The sequence below is a fragment of the Poecilia reticulata genome, linkage group LG22 (assembly GCF_000633615.1).
Source record: "Poecilia reticulata strain Guanapo linkage group LG22, Guppy_female_1.0+MT, whole genome shotgun sequence".
In the NCBI taxonomy this organism is placed as follows: domain Eukaryota; kingdom Metazoa; phylum Chordata; class Actinopteri; order Cyprinodontiformes; family Poeciliidae; genus Poecilia; species Poecilia reticulata.
In genome coordinates, this window is record NC_024352.1 from 10,189,835 (window position 1) to 10,212,571 (window position 22,737).

The 22,737-nt window shown below is 39.4% G+C and overlaps 1 protein-coding gene and 1 long non-coding RNA gene across 3 annotated transcripts in view; one reads left to right on the top strand and one right to left on the bottom strand.

Annotated features, from left to right (window-relative positions):
• slc8a3 (solute carrier family 8 member 3) overlaps positions 1-22,737 on the top strand; it is a 123,260-nt gene that overhangs the window by 98,548 nt on the left and 1,975 nt on the right. Inside the window, exons 4-7 of one of the 2 annotated variants that reach the window (XM_008398963.2) lie at positions 11,558-11,575; positions 15,976-16,100; positions 16,279-16,378; positions 19,035-19,304. In XM_008398963.2, coding sequence (XP_008397185.1) covers positions 11,558-11,575; positions 15,976-16,100; positions 16,279-16,378; positions 19,035-19,304 — 513 coding nt within the window. The remainder of the gene's footprint in view (positions 1-11,557; positions 11,576-15,975; positions 16,101-16,278; positions 16,379-19,034; positions 19,305-22,737) is intronic. The other variant, XM_008398964.2, reaches the window with a different exon arrangement.
• Positions 1-22,737, bottom strand: part of LOC103458301 (uncharacterized) — a 55,276-nt gene that overhangs the window by 32,370 nt on the left and 169 nt on the right. The window contains exon 2 of the long non-coding RNA XR_532564.2: positions 22,625-22,705. This is a non-coding gene — a long non-coding RNA (uncharacterized LOC103458301). The remainder of the gene's footprint in view (positions 1-22,624; positions 22,706-22,737) is intronic.

Consider the following 22,737-nt stretch of genomic DNA (forward strand, 5'->3'; position numbering starts at 1 on the left):
GTGAGCCTCGATGTAGCCAAACTCCGTCAGGTATGGCATTGTTTTTTGTCGTGTTGATGCATTTTGACGTGCTTCAATTTTCCGCTGCAATACGCAAACTTCCCCATTCACTCAGTGCGTTATAGTTCCACATCGCTTAGGATTTGTTGCTGAGCGTTTGCGTAGTGTGAAGGAAAGAGGAGACCAGCTGCACAGGCAGGCTGCGAAATGAGATGAAGGTGATCGGTATCGGCAACAAGAGCCAATGATCGCCGATCACGCACTTTTTCACAAAAATCGGCCAATTATGATCGGTGACCGATCGATCGGCACACCTCTAGTTTCAACAAATGTGTAAAAATTATGTTTTTATAAAAAGTTACATACCATAGCCTAATAAATGAAATCATTTGAAAAATGTAGTTTGTATTGGATTATCTCTGTCTGCTATTAAAGTCTTTAGACATCTTAAAATTTTGCTGCTTAATGTGAAAGATCATACTTCTTATGAGTAAGAACAGGAGACAGAAAACAGATGAATCGACAAACAGACTAATCAACAAAAGTAAGAAAGGCACATTAAGAGTCTGAAGCTCAAGATGTTAAAGAGGCGGGGGGGAAATGTTGAATAATCCAGACAAAGAAAAGGAAAGGTCCCTAAAGAAAGCCATCAGAGAGTGGAAGGAAACTCTTGTAAATATGAGAAACTATCCCCAGTGAAACGCAGCATATGGGTCAATTAGAAGCATCTCTAGAGTATTTCGAGGCAGGCTGTTGGGGGTTTGCAGGCTCTCCTGAACAAGCCATTATTTAAAGATCAAGACAGATACAGAAGCTAAAACCTGAAGAACTAGTTACCGTAGCATATTTCTCTCTTTGCATGTTACAGTTGAAAACAGCTATTTTCATACACTGGATAAAACAACACAATATTTTTTCTGTCTGAAATTGAATCAGACTAAACTTCGGTGTGAAGTCAAGTTTATCTGTATAGCATATTTCTGCAACAAGACAAATCAACATCATAAAAATATCCTACACTGACCCATTATGAAACATGAAATAAACATGTTTCGTCAAAGCCCATCATCAAAATCATCAAGCAAATGCACATAAATATGTTTATCATTTTTTCACTTACTGCTAATCAAAGGCAACTCTAAACAGGTGCAGTTTTAGCCTTGAGTTAAAGATTTCAGTTTTCTGGAGGTTTGTTCCAGATTTACAGTGCATCTCTCCAGGTCTGGTTCAAGTTCTAGGGATGCAAAGTAGACCAGACCTACAAGACCTGGAGGGTCTGGAAGGGTTGGTTCAACAACAGCAGATCATTCATGTATTTTGGTGATGGTTTCTACCTGTAGATATGCTGACTCTAGATCGTTCCAATTTACGTCCAAAAATAATAATTACTTCAGTTTTGTTTCTGTTCAGCAGGAGAAAGTTATGGCACCTCTGCCCAGTGATTTGTTCCAAGTATCTGGAGTTGGGCACCAGTAATAGTACTGGTAACACTAGTACTATTACTAGTGTTTACCTAAAACAGTAAACACTTAGCTTGACTTAATACAGACAGTGAATTAAAGGTTGTCTAATTATAAAGTGTACATAAATATTTGGTTTCAACTAGAGATGTGCCGATCAGGTCTTTTCCTGCCGATTCCGATCACCCATGAGGGCCGATCACCAATACCGATCATATAATTTATTTTTTTTTATCATAAGCACTACCAGTTACATTATGTGGAAAAAGGAACCATGAATTCACCTTAATTTAGACAAAAACTTGTTTTTAATAACTTTTTCCAAGAAAAAAAACAAAACAGGCATTTTGCAAATTGTACTGCTATCAGTAATACTATCTTTAACAGACTGAAAACATATGAAGGCTCTGAAGAGGCTAAATAATGCAAAGAGTCAAAATAAACATTGCCTAAGAAATTCAAGTATAAAACTTAACATTCAAAGGCAAATACAGGATCCATTACAATAAACAATCCTGAGTTACTGAATAAAAACTTCCTGACAGCATGGCGGCTAGCTGATTAYTGCTAGTTCTGAKTGRCTGTTTCTGACTGAGCAGAGTAATTATGCAAAAAAGGGAGGAGGCAGAGGAGATCGATTATTTTTTCAGAAATTATCTGTCTCATGTTAGGACAGCGAAAGTTTTAATACGCATGTAAAATGTATTTTTTTTATGTTAGATGCTGCAGCTTTAAGCAGAGGTTTGGTGTGAGAGTCACTACCAGGTGGAGCAGAAGCGGCGCTCCGTCCGTGAAATAGATGGAGCTACGGTGAACCGCTGTTGAACCGCTGCTACGGTTCAACAGCGAGAGCAGAACCAGCGTCTTACATCGCAGCTCGAAGACTTCAATAATTTAGCGGGTTATTTGTCCGTCATGCTAATCCGGGTGAGTGTTTGTAGCTGTGCGTTGCTTTACCTGCTGTCTGATCCTCCATATGTCTTTTTTACTGCAGTGAGCCTCAATGTAGCCAAACTCTGTTTTTATGCCATATTAGATTCGTTGTGTTGATGCCTTTTGACCTGCATCACCCCACGTGCTTCAATTTTCCGCCACAACACGCAAACTTCCCCATTCGCTTAGTGCGTTATAGTTCCACACGACATTGCTTAGGATTTGTTGCTGCACAAGCAGGCTGCGAAATGAGATGCAGGTGATCGGTTTGTGTGATCGGCAACAAGAGACCGTGATTGGCGATCACCGATCACGCACTTTTTCACGGAAATCGGCAGATTATGATCGGTGGCCGATCGATCGGCACACCTCTAGTTTCAACCATATAAAATATCAAGTGTTTACTACAAAACACGTCAGGTGATATTAGATATTCAATGATGATATCATTGAAAGGGGCAGGATTATGTAAAATTGACTTCACATCATGTTGTAATGTTGTTCCCTCATCATAAACATACCTGGAGTGTTGACTTCCTGAAGGTGGAGTTTCAGAAAGAGCTGGAGTGTCTTAAAGAGACACTTCAAGGCATTAAATTACAAAGTCAATTTTCTTTTACGTCATATTTGATATATATTAGAGGTGTGCCGATCGATTGGCCACCGATCATAATCGGGCCGATTTCCATGAAAAAGTGCATGATCGGTGATCACTGGCTCTTGTTGCCGATCACACAAACCGATCACCTGCATCTCATTTCGCAGCCTGCCTGTGCAGCTGGTCTCCTCTTTCCTTCACACTACGCAAACGCGCAGCAACAAATCCTAAGCGATGTGGAACTATAACGCACTGAGTGAATGGGAAAGTTTGTGTTTTGCGGCGGAAAATTGAAGCACGTCAAAATGCATCAACACAAGAAGCTAATACGACATAAAAACAATGCCATACTTGACGGAGTTTGGCTACATCGAGGCTCACTGCAGTAAATAAGACATATGGAGGATCAGATGGCAGGTAAAGCAGCCCACAGCTACAAACACTCACCCGGATTAGCATGACGGTCAGAAAGCTAAACAAATAACCGGCAAAATTATTTAAGTCTTCTAGCTGCGATGTAAGACGCTGGTTCTGCTCTCGCTGTTGAACCGCTGCTACGCGCTACAGGTAGTAATATTTCACAGACGGASCCGCTTCTGCTCCACTTGGTAGTGACTCTCACACCGAACCTCTGTTTAAAGCTGCAGCATCTAACCTAAAAAAATACATTTTACATAGGTATTAAAACTTTCGCTGTCCTAACATGAGACAGATCATCTCTAAAAAATAATCGATCTCCTCCCTGCTCTGCATAATTACTCCGCTTAGTCAGAAACAGCCACTCAGAACTAGCAGTAACCAGCTTGCCGCCATGCTATCAGTAAGTTTTCATTCAGTAACTCTGGATTGTTTATTGTAATGGATCCTGTATTTGCCTTTGAATGTTAAGTTTTATACTTACATTTTTTGGCAATGTTGTGAGATTTTATTTAGCCTTTTCAGAGCCTCCATATGTTTTCAGTCTGTAAAGATAGTATTACTGATAGCAGGATAATTTGCACAATGCCTGTTTTGGTTTTTTCTTGGAAAAAGTTATTAAAAACAAGTTTTAGTCTAAATTCATGGTTCCTTTTTCCACATAATGTAACCGGTAGTGTTTATGATAAAAAAAAAATAAATAGTAATAATAATAATTATGTGATCGGTATCGGTGATAGGTATCGGTGATCGTCCCTCACGGGTGATCGGTATCGGTAGGAAAAAACCTGATCGGCACATCTCTAATATATATTCAAAGCATTTTTATAACAATTGAAGGTAACAGCTACTTAATTGTGCTATGAAATGATTTGATGTGGCAGGAAAACACATAATACTGCCCCTTTGAAGTCTTCTAAATTCAATTCCATAATGGAGGACTGCCAACTCTTGCTACCATTCTTTACCTCAGAGTAAAACCACAGGAGTCAATTCCTTGTTTCACAGAAAAAGAAAAAAAAAAGCGTTGCAAGACACTGCCAATTTTCCTGGCAACAACTATGTTTGTTTACTGTAATCACTGTAATATCTCAAGATGAATGAGTTCAAGATCTATTGATGTCAAAATGCCACACGCCGCAGCTTTAATTAGATGGGCAAGATTAAAAACACGACTTTTTCAGCCATGAATTGCTCGGGCAAAATCGCCCGGCATTCAGGTGAAATTATCAGTTTACCCCGTCTGGCTGTGCCGCTTCAAAAGATGAAGCATGGCGCGCTCTCAGCGTTTTGGCTTTCTGTGAATCCGCGCTGTCAGAAACATAGATATGGCATAACAAGATGATGGACGCGTTACACAGGCTGCATATTGAAAGATAATAAAGGCAGCTGAAGCATCCGTCTTAGTCATCTCGGTTCAGCGGTGTGTGTGTGAGTGGGGATGTGTGTGTGTGTGTGTGTGTGTGTGTGTGTGTGTGTGTGTGTGTGTGTGTGTGTGTGTGTGTGTGTGTGTGGTATAAGTTGGCCTCGGTGGTCGCTGCAGCTGAGATCCTGAAATGTTATTTTAGCACATCAACTTCAGAGGCGGGAAAGACTGGGGTGGTTTTTTTTTTTTATGTTTTCGGTCTCAATTTGCATGTCTGCCTATTTTTGCAATGTGTTGATGTAGGGCCACATTATGTCTGTAAGTACTTTCAGAAATGCAGCAGCTTCATTAACGAAGACTGATAACACCGGTCCATGTCAGATCCATGACTGGATCTGAAAAAACAAAGATATCTCATCTCTTCCCGTCCTTTCATCCCTCCTCACACGAATCTTCTGACTTTCTACCTGCGCCTTCCTTTTGTTTCCTTCACACGTTTCTCTGAGATGGTGTTACCAGTGAGATTAAAGATGAAAACTTAGTTGTTCCCAGTTACTCCAGTGCCACCATGAGGCTAGATATTGTGGTTTCCCCTTTAGTATCCAAACAGCTACAGCACAGCACTTTAAATCTGAGGCACACTTTTTTTTACTACTATAGGTTCAAACACCTAGACCTGCTTCTAACTTTTCTTTAGTCTGATCCATTAACCAAATTTTTTTTCAGTTTTTTCAACGATTATGTTCCTTTAAAAAGTGGTTTTATTTATTTCTTTTTGTATCTTTTCAAAAAAGACTTTTCGTATCTAAAATAAAATGTTAAACACAGGTACTGCTCTTTAAAGTATAAATTATGCATACACAAAGTGCTCAGTGGAATCAAGCTGTTAAGATTTTTTGAGTTTACAAGTAAACGGACTTCACCACTGACTTATATTCAAACCGTCACCCGGGCCCAGGTCTGTCTCCATCCTAGTCAGAACAGCCTTGATAAGACAAATGATGATTCAGTCCTAATGAGCTGAGCACAGATCGGCGCTGTATCGATTCCAAGACTCAGAGCCCAGATGTGAGATGATGACACTTAAAGTGTAACGCCAACAAACACGCAGTCCTCCAACCTGCTAATTACATCCTTCAGGTGATTGTTTTTCCCTTCCAGTTGTAAAATTACTGGCAGACTAACAGCACTGGACTGATTGCGAGTGCAGCTGGTAGACGCTCTAAACCAGTGGTCCCCAACCTTTTTATTACCGCGGACCGGTCAAGACTTGGAAAATTTTGTTTGCGGCCCAGGAGGGGTGGGGGGCGGTGTTGGTGTTCCCGCTAAATCCTGAAAATACCCAATTTGGGTTGTCTTGGAGTTTTTATCGCAGCCTGTGAGGTTTTTCCTGTCTGGGAACGAGAATACGACCTGCTGAATGTGACAGGTAGCCAATCAAAAAGCACGGTGACGTAAGAACAGAGGGGAATCCCAAACAGCTGACATATCGCGCAACTGAGAGTCCAGTGGATATGGATATCGGAGATGATATGTGGAAATGTTTATTATTAATTCTAAAGGTCATTATTATGTTTATTCAGTTAAAAATGTTAACTATGAAAAAACATATTCMCCTCCAAATCATAGTGCAGCAAATAGAGCGGCTGCTCCCGTCGTCTTTTACCCACCGCCTTTTCTTTTTGTTACATCTTTTATTCAAATGAGTCTACAAACTATCACTATTGCTTCTACATCGTCATCCGTGTTTGGTTATTCTAAATTTCCGCTATGTTGGGGGTTTTACTGGATTATCCTCTGGAATCGGGATGTTCGTGACTAGAATCGGTTCATGTTGCTCCTGCCTTGTGGCTGGAGACACGAACCGATCGAACCTGTTGGACTTTTATCAGCTCTGTGGTCACAGAGGTTTGGAGAATCGGCCAACAATTCTTAAATCTTTCCGTCTAAACCAGACAAGACTCAAGCTCTACTAATCTCCTCTCGACCACTGCCCAAACGCTCTGACTCTGGTCGCTATGGTAACATTTACATATCCCTTCAAAAAAAGATACAGATGTGCCACAAAAACGAACATTTTACTTTCGTGAAAACTTTAACTCACGATACTGACCGACGGGAGCCCTGAGCTTGTTTCTCTGCAACGAGACGGTCCGATCTGGGAGTGATGAGAGACAATAACACCTGACGTGTTGCTTGAGCACAGCCTGCTTGGTCTCTACGTGGTGAAGCAGTTTGAAGCTTCATTGCCTCATTAGCAGCCGGTCGCCACATGTTACGCAGAGCAGCTTGTAATGTGAGACTCCCCTACCGGTCCGGGATAAATCCATTCTCCTGTCTCTTCTCTGGGCCTTTTCCCCTTTGCAAAGAAACTTTCCAAAGACATCTGATCTGTTTCTTACTCATTTTGCTGCTTGTGGCCTCAGTGTTGGCGCGCAAGTAACCGAGAGAATCCGATTAAAGGATTTTCAAAATAAAATATCCTCCAGACTCAAATAATACATAAAACGGAAATATTTCACGCTGCACAGTGGCGCAGTTGGTAGAGCTGTTGCCTTGCAGCAAGAAGGTTCTGGGTTCGATTCCCGGCCTGGGGTCTTTCTGCATGGAGTTTGCATGTTCTCCCTGTGCATGCGTGGGTTTTCTCCGGGTACTCCGGTTTCCTCCCACAGTCCAAAAACATGACTGTCAGGTTAATTGGCCTCTTTAAATTGTCCCTAGGTGTGAGAGTGTGTGTGCATGGTTGTTTGTCCTGTGTGTCTCTGTGTTGCCCTGCGACAGACTGGCGACCTGTCCAGGGTGTACCCCGCCTCTCGCCCGGAACGTTAGCTGGAGATGGGCACCAGCAACCCTCCCGACCCCACTGAGGGACAAGGGTGAAAGAAAATGGATGGATGGAAATATTTCACTATTTCTTGCGCGGACCGGTACCGGTCCACGGACCGGGGTTTGGGGACCACTGCTCTAAACCACCTTCTCTTCATATAGTATAGCATGAGTTATGTTTCCACTGACCATAATTCCAAAAATGGAATTACATAAATAATTTTGCTTAATCGAGACATGGCAATTTCAAGAACTGACGTATTTTTCTCTAGGATGAGGTGGGTTTTTTTCGGCTGTATCAAATGTAGTGTATTTCTCATAACTGCAACGGAAAACACAGTTCGCATTGCGCACGTCATGTGATCAAAAACCCGGTGCTATCACTGGCGGGAGAGATGACGAAGACCACTGGAAGTGATAGGAGGAGGATGAGGCATGTTTTATTGGTTTACTGCGTGAACATTTACATGTGATTTTAATTGAGTTTATCAATTGGAAACACTACAAATTGTGAAATTGGTTGTGTGGAAAACGTTTAGTGAGTTAAACATTTTCCACACATTTGTAATGGAAATGCAGCTACTGCCTACATGATTTGAGGCAATGTGCAGTCAGTCATATTTCTGTATACATCTACATATCTGCTATGTAAACTTCTTTGAATCCTGTGTATGGGTCAGCACCCTTTCGTATCTTCGTCGGCCGTTTCATATCCTATGTCTTTAGGTACAAAAAAAAGCACTTTTCTGAAGAATGTTTCAGATTGACCATGGCTCAATTCATATCAGCCAAGATGAGGTTTTTATTTTTATACCTGCTCTGCAGAGCTGGTCCAAGGTCATAAGGATGCCCTAGGCAGAATTTCAGCTTACAGTAAAGCCCACAAGGCACCTCAGCATTCCTCATGCTTGATGATTTATGCATTCTGCACTAACACCACTTGTTTTGCAGTTACTTGGAAAGCCAACAAAAAAAATGAATAACTATATGATGCAATCGTATTAATCATATCACAGTGTTTAATAAATGAAAAACAGTCTTGCAGTATTGCAAATATCCCAGATGTGTTGAGTATTTAATTTCCTCAGTAATTGTTGAATGATTTTATGAAGTAGTGTGCATGAAAATGAAAAACTGATCAAACAAGGCAGTCCTTTCATGTCATTCTCTCTTTGGTACGGAAATTCTGATTTCAAGCGACTTTTGATGGCATTGTCATTTTCTTTTTCACGTGTTTCTACATAACAGGTTTGAGTATTTCGAGAATTTCTGTCATGAAGTACAATTACATATGATGGTTTACTTGGAACTATTTTTTGTTACTTTTCATGTTAAAGAAACTCAGATACATGTTTTTTAAAAAAAACCTTATGAATATTTAAAATGACAAGGAACTGAACTACAATTAATCCAAATACAGGGCACAATGACATGATCAAAAGATAAAACATTAAAATTAAATTTTTCAGCTCAGGCCAGATAATTTTTTGGCATTCAATCAGGGAAAAAAATCAATTTTAGGTTTGTTATGATTGTTAAAATTATTCTATATGTTAAATGCCAGAGTGAAGAGAGAGGTGTTGTCTTTGTTTTCATAATCAAAGTTTGACATAAAAACTGATATGCGTTAATACAGTTAGAGAAAGCCCAGATATTGGGCTTCGTAGGCTTTTGAGAGGTTAATTCACAGCAACTGAGGTCATACTTTGAGGGAAACATACTGCTTCCTTCCTTAAAGTCAAAATATAAGGAAGAGAACATCGGACTTCTAAGACTCAAATTTTTAGATGCCATTACCCACAGTAAAATGAGTCCTACATACAAGCTTGCAGGCAATTATACTTGATAATGTCAATGATACACATTGAAGTACAAGGATAGGGACAAAATGGTTGCATGCAGGAATGAACTATAGATTATTCCAAAGCCCTCTATTATTATTTTTTTTCAACAAGTCAGTCTTTTTACGATCACTAGAAGAATAAAAGCATATACTGAGGCCCATAAACCCAACATGCCTGCCTAAGTGCTACGCTGTCCTTATGCTGTCAGTGAATTAAAACCCATTTAAAATTTTATCAGACTGAATTGTGTTTATTACTTTACAGCAGACATCTCTCTTAAAGCACATATTGTGTTTGAAAGGAAATACTTCTTGATATGCTTGGCGTTTTACACGTAGCTAAATTGGTTCCTTTCTCCTTTGTCTCAATACAGTTTAATGTCGGACTTCACACAGTATATGTTGCACCACTGACATAAAATAAACATCCATCCCTTCATCCCTCTGATGCCAACTTTAGTTATAACTAAGTATGACTTAGTTATAACTAGGATGGTTTGATTTGAGTTTAGTTTTGGAGGTTCTCTGACTAAACTCAGCTGGTGTTTCTGCCACATTCATCTTTAGATCATCCAGTTCTGTTAGCGCTAATAATAATTAAGCCAGTCACCCACAGCAGTTATTGTGCTTACCTAGTAATGATGACAAACTGACGGTCTGTGCGATAACAAAGTGGTTGATTACTGTCTGAAAGAGGTTTGAGCAAGGAGTCGGTCAGTTTATGAGAACGGTAAACCGCTTTGGTTTTTAAAATGCCTTATCAAAGATGCATGCCACACTTTTCAGATTTTTATTCATCAAAAAGTAAACCGTGCATCTTATTCCTTCCACTTAAGTATAAAAGATTTTTTGTTGGTTTGTCAAATCCCCCCCAATAAAACGCATTGAAGTTGGTGGTTGTAATGTGAAAACTTCCTGGGGGTGTGAATACTTTTGCCAGGCACTGTAAACATCTTTCTAGATCACATTTTCAAAGCACTTTCTTATTTTTTATCATGATTTATCCTTTGCCGACGAGCACGTGAGATCATTTGTGGAGTCCCAACAGATGAATGAACAAACAAGAGACATTCATAATGTTTAGCAGAGATGTCAACATCAGTACACTTTATTTTTTCAAAGATATTGGGTCATAAAAGGGATGTTTACAGAAAATCAGATCCCCTGTTGACTAATTAGACAACAACAAAAGTGCCTCTTACCACAACCTAATGCTCCAGTGAAATTAAACGTGTATGGCCCAGTGGCAAAATATCCCTGAATGACAGAGTGCATTCAGGCATTAGTTTTATCAAAGGCAAATTTACATGTTGAGTTTAAGCTTTAGAACAATGGGAGACACTGATGTGCAACCTTCTATTTCAATAACAGTGAGGCTGCACGGTATTTTTAAACATTATTTATGTACTTGCATTTTCTCTTTAATTGCACTTTGCTTAATTTCACAAAAATCACTCTACAAACTGATTTGCACACACTTAAGAGCACCGCAAACACGTGGTTGCATTAAATCACCTTTCCTTCTCACCTTCCCTCTCTCTAGTCTTCAATAAATTTTGAATTTTCATTGGAAGCATGTCGTTTCTAGCTTTAAATATCACCTTTAAATTGTAGAAAATCCATACATTTTCTAAGGTGTAAAAAAAAAATAAAAATATGAAGAACCGACGTTTGTTTCCATCTTGTTTCTGTTTGTAGAGAAAGGGAAGAGGATAGGTTTGGTTATGTGGTTCTGTCGCATCACAGTGATAGTGATGCAGAACAGGGTGCTTAACTGAAGCAGAGGAACAATGTAGGAGGTGTGGTTGCTTTTCCACTGTGTCCAAGTGCAGGAAAATACATATAATATTGGCAAATATCAGTTATCGACCATAACAGCAGTTTATCTGTACATCCATAAACGTGGGGTTGGTGGATGAAGTGTTATCTACCTCCATTGGTCATTGAGTGGGGAACACCCTGCACAGGTCACCAGTCTATTACACTCAAACCAATGGTCAGTTTAGACTGTGATTCAACTTTTTTTTTAGTATCTTCCTAGTTCTGTTGGCTGCATTCCCATTGGTCTCTGCTTTTCCATTCCTCCTCATTCCCTCTCTCTCTCTCCTCCACAGCCCTGTTGTTAGCTGATGGTAAGTTACCATCCCTCCTCTGTCTGCATCCTCACTAACCTGCTTCCTGTGATGTGTGGGTTGTGCCTGTAAATGGTTTGAAATTACTACTTCTCAGGGTTGTACAGAGATAAGACACTAGGTGGTGCCGGCCCATTTTTCCTCTGAACAAAAGGTGCCCTTCTGAAATCTGAATTTTTTTACAGTGTAGTGTGTGACCCGCAATTAATCTCATACTACTAAGGCAGCTAGCATTCCAAAAGCCACACAAGCTACCCTTTCTTAATACTTGAGCACCTTCCCATCAAAATGCAAACTGCACGCCACTGCTAATTTTACTTGATGTTTCTGTGTTAAACATTTAAAAGGTTCACTGCAAAACCACAAAATCTTACCAAGTAATTTTGGTCTTGTGTCTAGTGCAAATATCTAAACTTGAAATAAGACAAAATGAACATCCAAGTAATTTTCCAACAAGATATAAGAGTTTGTCAGTAATTTCTTAATTTTGACAAAAGCATTCTTGTTACATTGGCAGATTATCTAATTTATAACAAGATATTTTTGCCATGTTAGGAGTGAAATAATCTGCCAGTGGAGCTAGCACTTTCTCATCAATATTATGGAATTGATGACTTAAAACAAATGCCTCCCTCTGCTGAGAAGTTAGTTTTTCATTCATTTAGTTTTATTTCAAGAGTAGATATTTGCACTAGAAACAAGAGCAAAATTTCTTGGTAAGATTTTGTGGTTTTGCAGTGTTCAACATAAATAAGCTGCAACCAAATCAGTTTTGAAAACAGCCTTTTTGCTGCTCTTTATGCTGCAAATCAATCACAACTCTTTTATAAACAGCATCAATAAGCCAACACTGGATTTGGGCCTAATTTGAAATCCATGTTATCCTGTCAAGTCAACACTTGACAACTGGTGAGATAACCTTTTCTTTTTTTTTAACTCAGCATTTTTGCAATTAGAAATTTAATTACCTACGTTTGATTGCATTTTTATTAAATTCCTTCTCCTTGTCATGTAGCGCAGCTTAGAGCGAGGTTGCATAATAAAAATTTTAGGACGAGCGAGAGATATCCTGTGAGGGTGACGGCGCACACAGTCTTTTGGGTGTGGAATTGATTTTTGCTTTAAAGTGTGTGCGTGCGCTAAGGAGCTATGACATTTTTATGCATGCCTCTGTGCGCGCGCTCTCTCAGATACGCCCTTCTATCAGTAGAGGGCCGGCTGTGATCTTTAATGGTGGTGTTAATATTTAATGGTAAGCGTGTTGTCAGCAAAGAGCAGCAGGCTGGGACTCGGGGCTCGTATAAAAAGATGACAAGTTCCCCTCGCCAGGTGGCTCAGTCGGCGGGGGGAGAGAGACGAAGAGATGAGAGGCGTTCAGATCCGTAAGCCACTCCTTGTTGATGGAGTCTGACAGCACAGGATTGATGTTGTGGAGCTCCTTATTGTGTGCGTTTCAAAAGCTTCTCGGAGCCTCTGTTCACAGTTGGGCTGCGTCGGATATGTGATAGGCAGATGTAGGAACTTCCTAAACGGTGAAAATGAGCAAATTTAAACTAATCTTTAACGTGTGTTGAAAGTCGGTGGGTGGCCGTCAAAGTAGTCTGGATGTCTTAAATAAACATTCATTCCTCATGCAGCCTGCGTTAGCTGCTCTATTATTAAAAATGAACAAGCTTTATCATTTAGTTATATCAGTATCTATGGGATTTAAATGCAGGAACCTTTTCCAGTAGCGAGTAAGTTTCTGAGCAGTTTACTGATTAAATACCAGGGTAGACCCCAAATGTTTATGGACAATGGGTCTGGTGAGCAGGTAGGACTTTGTTTCTACTGTAACCAAAGATGGAGTTTAGCATGGTTTTAACCATAACCACTGTAGCAATCTGAGGTGACTTCTTTTCTGCTTTCACTGTTTTTAATCACACTATAGAATCTTGTGTTACGGTGGTCACTGAAGCCAACTGGGTGTGAAGTGTGCGTTTGATAACAATGATAAGTTACCTGAGAATCTCTGTTTTAAGAATCAGAAAGAAATTCACATTGTGGAAAATGGTAACTGAGGGCTGGACTTACTGAAGAGTCATTTTTTATGCCATAGAAAATTACTTTCAACTCAGACTAAATCTAACTATCAGCTTAATTCGACATGAACTGTTGTCTCTCCCATGATGACTGTTTTTCAAAAGATCTTTATTGTGCTCTATAATCTTTTTTTTTTTTTTTTTTGCTTTAAACATTAACACTAGTGATGGGTAGATGAGGCGTCATGTATCGTTTCGACACATAGCAAAACTGTATCGATTTTGTGTCGATGCTGTGTCACTCAATAGTGACACCTGCTGGACATTAAAAATTCCTACAGGTATCGTAGTGATTTGATGACCTAATAGTCATCAAATCACTAAAGTCTTTTAGTGATTTAAGTCTTTGTATTTTATTGATTATATATTGTATTATGTCATATCTTCAGTTAAATTTTAAATATATTTGATATACAGTCAATAAATAATGTGAACATGTACCATAAAGTGAAATTTTAAGTGAATGTGTTTGGAATGAGGATGCATGGACTGTTTTTTTCCCCCCACAGATTTTTATTTAAAAAAAAAAAAAAAAAGTTTTTACAACATTTTGAAATTTAGCCGGTTACGCTTTTTTGATAAAACTTTTCCTGCTGTAGAAAAAATTTAAGTAAATACTACTTTTACAGCAAACCCTTGTTTTTCTTAGGGGTGGCATTCCGAAAATAACCCATGATAGGCAAAATCCGTAAAGTAGTTACCTTTAGTTTTTACAGTTATTACACAGCATAAATAAATACTCTACATTGAAACCAAAGAACAAAGCCTGTTTTCAGATCAGCGGATGTGCGTGTTCATCAATCAGGCATTAATGTGATCCAGAGTCATGTCATTAAAGCATCTCCTCCAACCTGCCCCGCGAGATTCACAGCTGTATCTACGGCAGAGTGATGGATCTTATCAAGCGAGCTTCTGGTCAGGTTTTGCTGCCTCTGGCCACAGTGTTTTTCCAGCTGGCATTCAAAGTTTCAGTTTCCATCTCCTGAATGGCCAATTTGCATTAAATACCGTAACGTTATTGGCACTCAGGTAGAGAAGAAGCGCAGAGACTGCTTTTACCAATCATATGGTAAACTAAGAGTCAATTTCAGCTCAATTTGGATTCAGATAGATCAAGTAGAAACTGACAAGAACCGGATGAAACAACAAAAATGAAAACAAATTTATTTTCCAATATAAGATCAAAATGGTCCCACACTACTGCGGAAACCTTTTCTTTGAAGCTGTTCCATAGTTGACGCTGTTTCGTAAAAGATCAAGAATTTGTTTGGCAAATGCATTTGACAGATTGACAGATTTGCTTCCTTATAAACACAGTTTGTCGCGTTAATGTCATTTCGAAACAGTTCCTGTATCGGTCATGTGACTTGCTGAAACCAAACGCGCACTGACATGGGTTTTGGTCTGTGGGCTTGACACATGCGCTAACGCATCGGTGTTGCCGGACCCATCACTAATTAACACTAATGTCTAACACATAGATTGCCTCTTTTCCTAACAAAAAAATTACCGATCACAGGGGGAAGGTGGGATCAATTGTTTCAATTTATTTATTTGTTAGAGTTCTATACGAGAAATCAGGATTAGCCATAACTGGTATCGGTAGGTAAACCATTTATAAAAATCAGTCTCAAAACTACAATCAGCACATGTCTAGCTAAAATATCTTATGTATTTTGTGGTACAACCGGTGGGAAAGTTCCTAGTTAGTGTTTAGAAGGAAATTTGCCCCTGGATGGGCTTTCATTTTATAAAATGTTAGCTTAATCCTCTATGAGAACGTCCCATAAATTCTCCAAACATATATGTGTAAGACAGGTAAGACAATGACTCTTCTATAACACTCTACACAGCCCCACTTAGAACTAAATTTAAGTAGCTTTTTAATTAACGTATAATGTTTCAGAATTTGAAATCAACCACTTAAACACTCCATACATAGATAGACAATTATCAATATAATCAAATTAAACTAGCTTCTCAGTAGTTCCCTTTCATTAAGCAATCAGCTGTTGGCAAATGAATTAAATGTTTGGTTATATTGTAATTAGATTGTAGGAACATCTAAAAAGGGATATTTTGAATTGACAGAAGAAAAAAATGAAGACTGAAGTGTTTCCAGATTAAATTCAAGCACTTCTGGAAAAGAACCGGAGATTAAACAGAAACAGAAATTTCATTCCACTTTTTTCTTCAAGATAATTCACATTTTACCGTCCTAGAGTTTTGATGTACATAATATGTTGAGGGAGTAAAAGTTGAACTTTTCTCAATGAGATTTTACTACTTATGTCATCCATGCTGCTTCTGTCCATTCAGATGTACCAGATAGGAAGCTTACATCTGACGAGGAGGAAGCCAAGCGGATTGCCGAGATGGGAAAGCCGGTGCTGGGGGAGCACCCACGGCTGGAGGTCATTATCGAAGAGTCGTACGAGTTCAAGGTGAGTGAAGCCGCAGCCGATTTGTTTCTGTGAAGTTTGCTGCGTTTTCAGAGGAGCTTTTCGTTGCCTGAAATTGGACGGTGCTGCCACCGTGTGGTGAATCGGATGTACTTCTCTCTGTGAAAGCAGCATGATGGTGTTGACGGGAGAAATAAAAATGGTCTGTGTTGACATCTAGAGCACAGTGGACAAGCTGATCAAGAAGACCAACCTGGCTCTGGTGGTGGGAACAAACTCCTGGAGAGAGCAGTTCATGGAGGCCATTACTGTCAGTGCAGGTAATGCTTTCTGTTCTCCTCTGTCTGCTGGACTAAAATCTGTTCATCAGCTCATGTGTGAGACTCGGGGTGTTCTGGTAAAAGAATAGCGTCTATATAATATAAACTCATCTGGTAAACTTGTTTTTTTATGTTTAGGTATGAAATACAATGATATTTTGGGTCAGCTTTTTTCTCTAAAATAGTTATTTTGTCATTCTTGTACATTTCCATTGAAAAGTATTCACACCTCTTCAACTTTTTCCACGTCCTGTTTTGTTACAACAAACTTTAATGTACTTTATTGCGAGAGGGCATTATGGCTTCACTTGGAATAATTCTGACTCACGGTGAACGTCACGACAGTATACTAGCAAAAAATAATTGACTCAAGTCAAAGTAAAAAGTAGGTGCGTCTGTATTTCATGCATTTTGGGTTTTTAATTTCTTCATAAAGTGAAGCTAGTCACAGTTACTCAAGTGTACAGAAATTTTACTGAAGTAAGAGTAGCGGTACTTCATTATAAAGTAACTCAAGTAAAGCATAGCAAAAATACTCCGAAAAGTAAATTTTTCCCCATATTGTTACTCAAGTAAATGTAACAGTGAATGTAACTAGCTACTACCAAACCTGACTGAGATAAATCTGCACAAAAGCAGAGCACAACTCATGTGCAAGATTTTTTTTATTTTTTACAAATAAGGGGGAAAAAAATCTGTTATTGAATCAAATTAAACTTGTCGAATGTTTGTGTAATTTTATTTCTGCATAATTTTAAGCTACAGTCATCCTAATACAGGTGGCTGTACTTTTTATTAAAATAGTCAAGTCATTGCTAACCCAACATCTTTTAAATCTTACAAAAAAAAAAGAGCAACATCCACAAGAGGCACAGCACGACTCGCGTCCAGCAACATTAACTTCAGCAAAGCAGCTTCAGCTGCCGTCCAGCAAGAGCCGGCGAAGGCCTTAAGTTTTGTCGCTGTGGTGCTGAAATATTTAATCGAGAGCGCATCTTTACTATTTGATGATCCATCGTGGGCTGAAAAATGCATGCGGCTCACGCAGCCTGACAGTTGGAATCATGACAGTGCAGGCCTCTTGCTTGTCTGCTTAATGTCCTGCAAGCTGCTGGAGCACAGAGGAGCTCTGCAGCGTGGAAGAGTCCTGCTCAGGTCATCTGGTAGCCAGACATTGGTGCCTGGTTCGTCTTGCAGAACACAACAACCTGCAGCGCGTTAATCCAATCGAGTTTATTAGATTTGATATCGTTAAGTGAGTTTTCTACAGCCAGAGTGAGAAAAGTCACACTTACACACCCGATGAGCTTCTTGAAATGTTTGCTCAGTAGTTCTCCATGTTTATTTCCACTTTACCAATCCAAAACTCGTTTGTCTTAAAAACCGTTTTGCAAAACTGTTGACAGTTCTGGAACTTTTTTACATYTTTAAAACACAACCGGAAACTTTATGCATTTTACTGGGGATTTGTGTGACAAACCAAAACAAAGTGCTTATGGTAACACATGGTTTTCAACATTTTTTTTTATTTATTCATAAAGAAGTGCGGTCTGCATTTATATAGAGCCCCTCTGAGCAAAGRCTTTGTTTAACTGTGTTTTGTAGTAGTTTGATGTTTTCAGGGAATATTCATACCTGCTTGTTTATCCAGATATTGAATTTAAAGGTGAAAGTTTCTCCTTATAACGAGGGAGGTTTCATATCTCTTAATAACGAAAATGTTTCTTCTTAAACTGAGAAAAATTTCCTGTTATGAGATTCAGAACTTGTTGAAATGGGAACAAATTCCTCATCGTAACGCTTCAATAGCCCTCCATAGATMTTCCATAGATCTGGTTGTGAAGAGATCATTTAAGCCAGTATTTGTTAGATATTTTTTGTCATTTCTAATTTCTTTTTAAGAAAAAAAAATCGATTAAAATCGCTAATTGGATTCGGTAAGAAAAATATGAGATTTTATTTACAACCCAGAATGCCCAGCCCCACGTCTGATGCCTTCACACTTCAAACTACGCACATGTGGATTTTAGTCATCAATAAAGACAGATGGCTGCCCTGCATTTCAGAGCAAAGAGGGTGAATACAAATATGCTTGTCAAACGTAAAACAAGAAGTCTAAGTAAAATACATCAACGTTTGTGGTTGTAATGTGACAAATGTGACAGAGCAGGAGTTTAACCTAGACTTTAAAGACTTATGCAAGTTAGTAAAAGTAACACTCATTTAAATAAGTAGTAATAAAAAAAGAAACAAGTAAAGTGCTCAATCTTTTTTTGCCGTTGTCAGCAAACTTCATCTCATTTCTTAATTGCCATGGAAAGCAGCTCGTCCTTTGAGGCCTCTGGCACTGACGAGTATTTATCACACATTTGGAGTCAGATTTGCATAATAATAACCTCCGGCTGAAGTCAAAGAGATGTTTCCTGCTGGGAAATAAGTGAACATGCCATTTTAAGTGATTGTTGTTCTTCCTCTTTCCTTCTCTCCGTCACGCCCTTTATTTCCTCCGTTTCCTCCAAATCCTCTCCTCTGCTCTCTCAAAACTTTCTGCTTCGTCGCATTTCATTCTCATCTCCCTACATCTCTGCCTGTGCTCTTTTCAATGCTATCAATCCGTCCTTCGTTTCCCCCACATCCCCCCGCTTCCGCCAAGAAGATGAGGACGAGGAGGACACGGGCGAAGAGCGCCTTCCGTCCTGCTTCGACTACGTCATGCACTTCCTCACAGTCTTCTGGAAGGTTCTGTTCGCGTGCGTCCCCCCCACGGACTACCTGAACGGCTGGGCCTGCTTCATCGTGTCCATCGTCATCATCGGCCTGCTCACAGCCRTCATTGGTGACCTGGCCTCCCACTTCGGCTGCACCATCGGCCTCAAGGACTCGGTCACGGCGGTGGTGTTTGTCGCTCTCGGCACGTCCATCCCAGGTGAGTCCAGGAACAGCAGGGGGGGATGGAAGGTTGTCTTTGATAAGGACGCATCATTTTCAATACTTCACCAGGTCTGATTTATAAACCCGTCCTCGGGTTTGTAAAGCCATGGTGTTCATAAGTAGTTTATTTCTGTCCTTAGTTCATTTTCTCACATTCTCTAAACTGATATTTGACCTCAACAGGAAGATTTYTTTTTCTCTAAACCAATGCATCAGGTATTTTCTTTAATTAAAGGTGATTCAGTCAGCTTTAATACGATGAAGGAATAAAACAATTTATTTAAACTTCAGTTTACCTGGTGAAATGGTAAGGAGAGAAATTAGACGTCATATCCCTGCAATAACTAATAGACCTGTCGGTGTATTTGTGTTTTCCTTTGAATTCAGAGTTTTGTACAGGGAATGACGTCCAACGTCAGATGCTAGTTTTAAATTAGTTTTAAAGCGTGTTTTGTTTCGCCAACAAATTTACAAGTGCGCATTAAGTTGATTTATAAAATTGAAAAGTTTATTTCTATAAAGTTTGTTACGGTTTACAGCTAGTTAGAAGAGAAAAATTCTTAGGAAATAAGACAAAGTAAAAATCATCCAACTGAATAGAATGTTCATTTGCTTTTGCCTTAGATTACCTCCACGCTCGATCAGCATGCATCCATGTTTCCAACTAAATGTCATGAACAATTTTAGCAAACTTTTGAAATGTCACAACAAAAGAAGAAAATAGGAAAATGCAAATTTAGAACATCTGGAGCAAATCAACCAGGCTACGCAAAGCAAAATTTGTCAGATGTTGACGTTACGCATAGATGTAATAATCAAGATGTAGCGGTTGCAAACAACCATGGAGCACACATCTCAGAAAAATGTGGGAGAGTTGTCCACTTTGAGCTGGAGGTTTGGACTTTTGAAATTTTTCAGTTTCATGCCTCTGGTAGGGCACAGACCCACCAGTGGATGGGAAACATCGCTACGCAAGAACTAGTTCTGCTAACTCACTTCCAACTCCCCTGTTGGGCGTTAACCCTTTGGGAAAAGCCAAAGACTTTCTCCAGTGAGTCTAAACTTTTTGAGGAAGCCATTTTGAATTTCGCTATTACCATCAACCTTTTCTAATGCAATACTTCAAAATGCACATAGACGTGGCTAGTGGCTCTCCTGATGTGTTTAGGAGCCGGTTCCATATTAATGTTGACTCATGCATCTCAAGTATTTTTTGCTGAAGCAGAACTGATTCCAAGTCTGTAAAGAAATTGGACTAAAATCGTGTAAATCAAAAGGAGAAAAGAAAAATTTAAGTTAGATCACTCTAAAGAGGTTTGTTGCCTTATGCGATGCCACCAGAGACAAAGCTTGTTCTTAGGAGGGTAGAATGTAACTTGGTTTAAAAAAACATTTAAAACGCCAACTAAAACAATGTATGAAAAAAAAAAAAAGCTGACCAGGACATTCTGTGATAAATTACACCTAAAGTGAATTTGATTGATTTTACAGAAAGCTAGTAGCTTTAATTCACATACTGACAGGGTGTTGGGACATTAATATCAAACTTTTCTATCTAATCTTTTTTGGGTGTACTTGCCCTTTTGTGAAAATATGAAAAATATAAATAAATAAAAACCACTAAGAGTAATGTGGAGTGTAGGCCTCGGKGAAGGAGATTAATGCAACTAATGTCTACAGAAATAAAACATTTCTTTAGATTCCTTTTCAATGACTTTGTCAGTGCTACTTTGTTGAACCTTTTAGATAGTCTGAGCTTTAAAAAGTTATCAAGCTAAAATCTCTGGAGACTCTCAGGCTTCTTGTTGGACAGTACATGAGTTTACTGTGAGATGTCTTGCATAATTTTCCTCCAACTGCAATTTAATATGCTTTTACTTATGGAAAATCCATTCTTTTCCTTAGCCCTTCCAATGAGACAGAATTCTGCGCTCCGAACAACACTTCCTTGATCTCGACTGACCAAAGAATGCATACCGCATTTTTGCCCTCGGGCCGCATTGAGTTTTCATCAACGCTCGCCACATCTTCGCAGCCAACGAAAGCCCGAATAACTCGCTCATTTGTTTATTCAGAACTTGATTGGCCGATTTGAAATTCGTCTGAGCCACTATTTCAGGGGAAACAGCCGCATTGTCACTGATTGGTCATTTTGTAGCTCCTGATTATGGCAGAAATTTTGCTTCATCAGTCTACCAGAATGTCTTATCAATGGATTCTCTGGCAATCAGATGTTTCAAGTTCTGCTTGTTTCTACGGAGCTCTGATAAAACCGGGCACCAAGTTACATCCCACAGGTTTCAGCTGAGGTGTATATATTTACCTCGTTCTGGGTGGAGGTGTTTAAACTTTTATACAGTTTTTTTTCTTCTGGATCAGAGATTGCTGGATATTTCGTGAGCACATTTCTTTATATTGTAGAAATAAGTTTTCCCTTTGACAATAGGAATTTTTTGTAATTTTGGGGGGGTTAATTTTTTTTTTTWATCAAAATTTTGTTGATCATGATTGATTTATAAAAAGCAATTACTTCCAAGAGGTTGAACACTCTTTCTAGACACTGTTTTACGTAATTCAGACGTGTTGACAGAGGCACACCTCGAAGTTGCAGGATACTACAGGATGTCAACTTTCTCCTCAACTTTAACCAGCTTCTCTGTCCCTACAGCATCATGATGCTAATCGTTAGTAGCTTATTTCAGTATCTATATCAGTCTCCGATTATAAGCCTGGCAGGCCAACAATTATAGATTTTTTTTAAAAAAGATAATGGCATGTGATTTTATATACATAACCTACAGAAATGCTAGTTTTATTTAATGCACCACTATAGTTTCCTTGTTGTTGATGTTTTATTTTCAAACCTTCCTGGTAATTCTTAAAAGAAAAATAATTGACAAAAACACAGTGGAGCAACTGGTGGACTTCCCTAGCACTCACCACCGGGCTTAGCTAGTTTTCTGGGGAAAACGCTGGGCTACGAAGTCATAAAATATGGAWAACTCCAAAAGCAACACTTTCGAAAGACCCTTGCGTTGGTCTAATGCAGGGGTGTCCAAAGTCGGTCCTCGAGGGCCGGCATCCTGCGTGTTTTCGTTCTCTCCCTAGTGGTAGTAAACCTCCTCAGCAAGTCAATGTTCTCCTTAGGCCTCTAACGAGCCATCAATTGATGCAGGTGTGCTAAACCAGGAAGAAACATGCAGGATGCCGGTCCTCGAGGACCGACTTTGGACACCCCTGGTCTAATGAATAAATGCAACAAAAACGAACGACGTCAGAGGGGGCAGCGCGGTTAGAAAGGGACGCCCTACAGACCTGAACGTGGCTGTCCCGAGCTCGACCTCCGTCTTTGGTTCTTTTGCCGCATGCATTTCCCTCCTTTTCTCTGTCGCATTACTGTAAATAAAGGCCACCAGAGTAAAAATAAA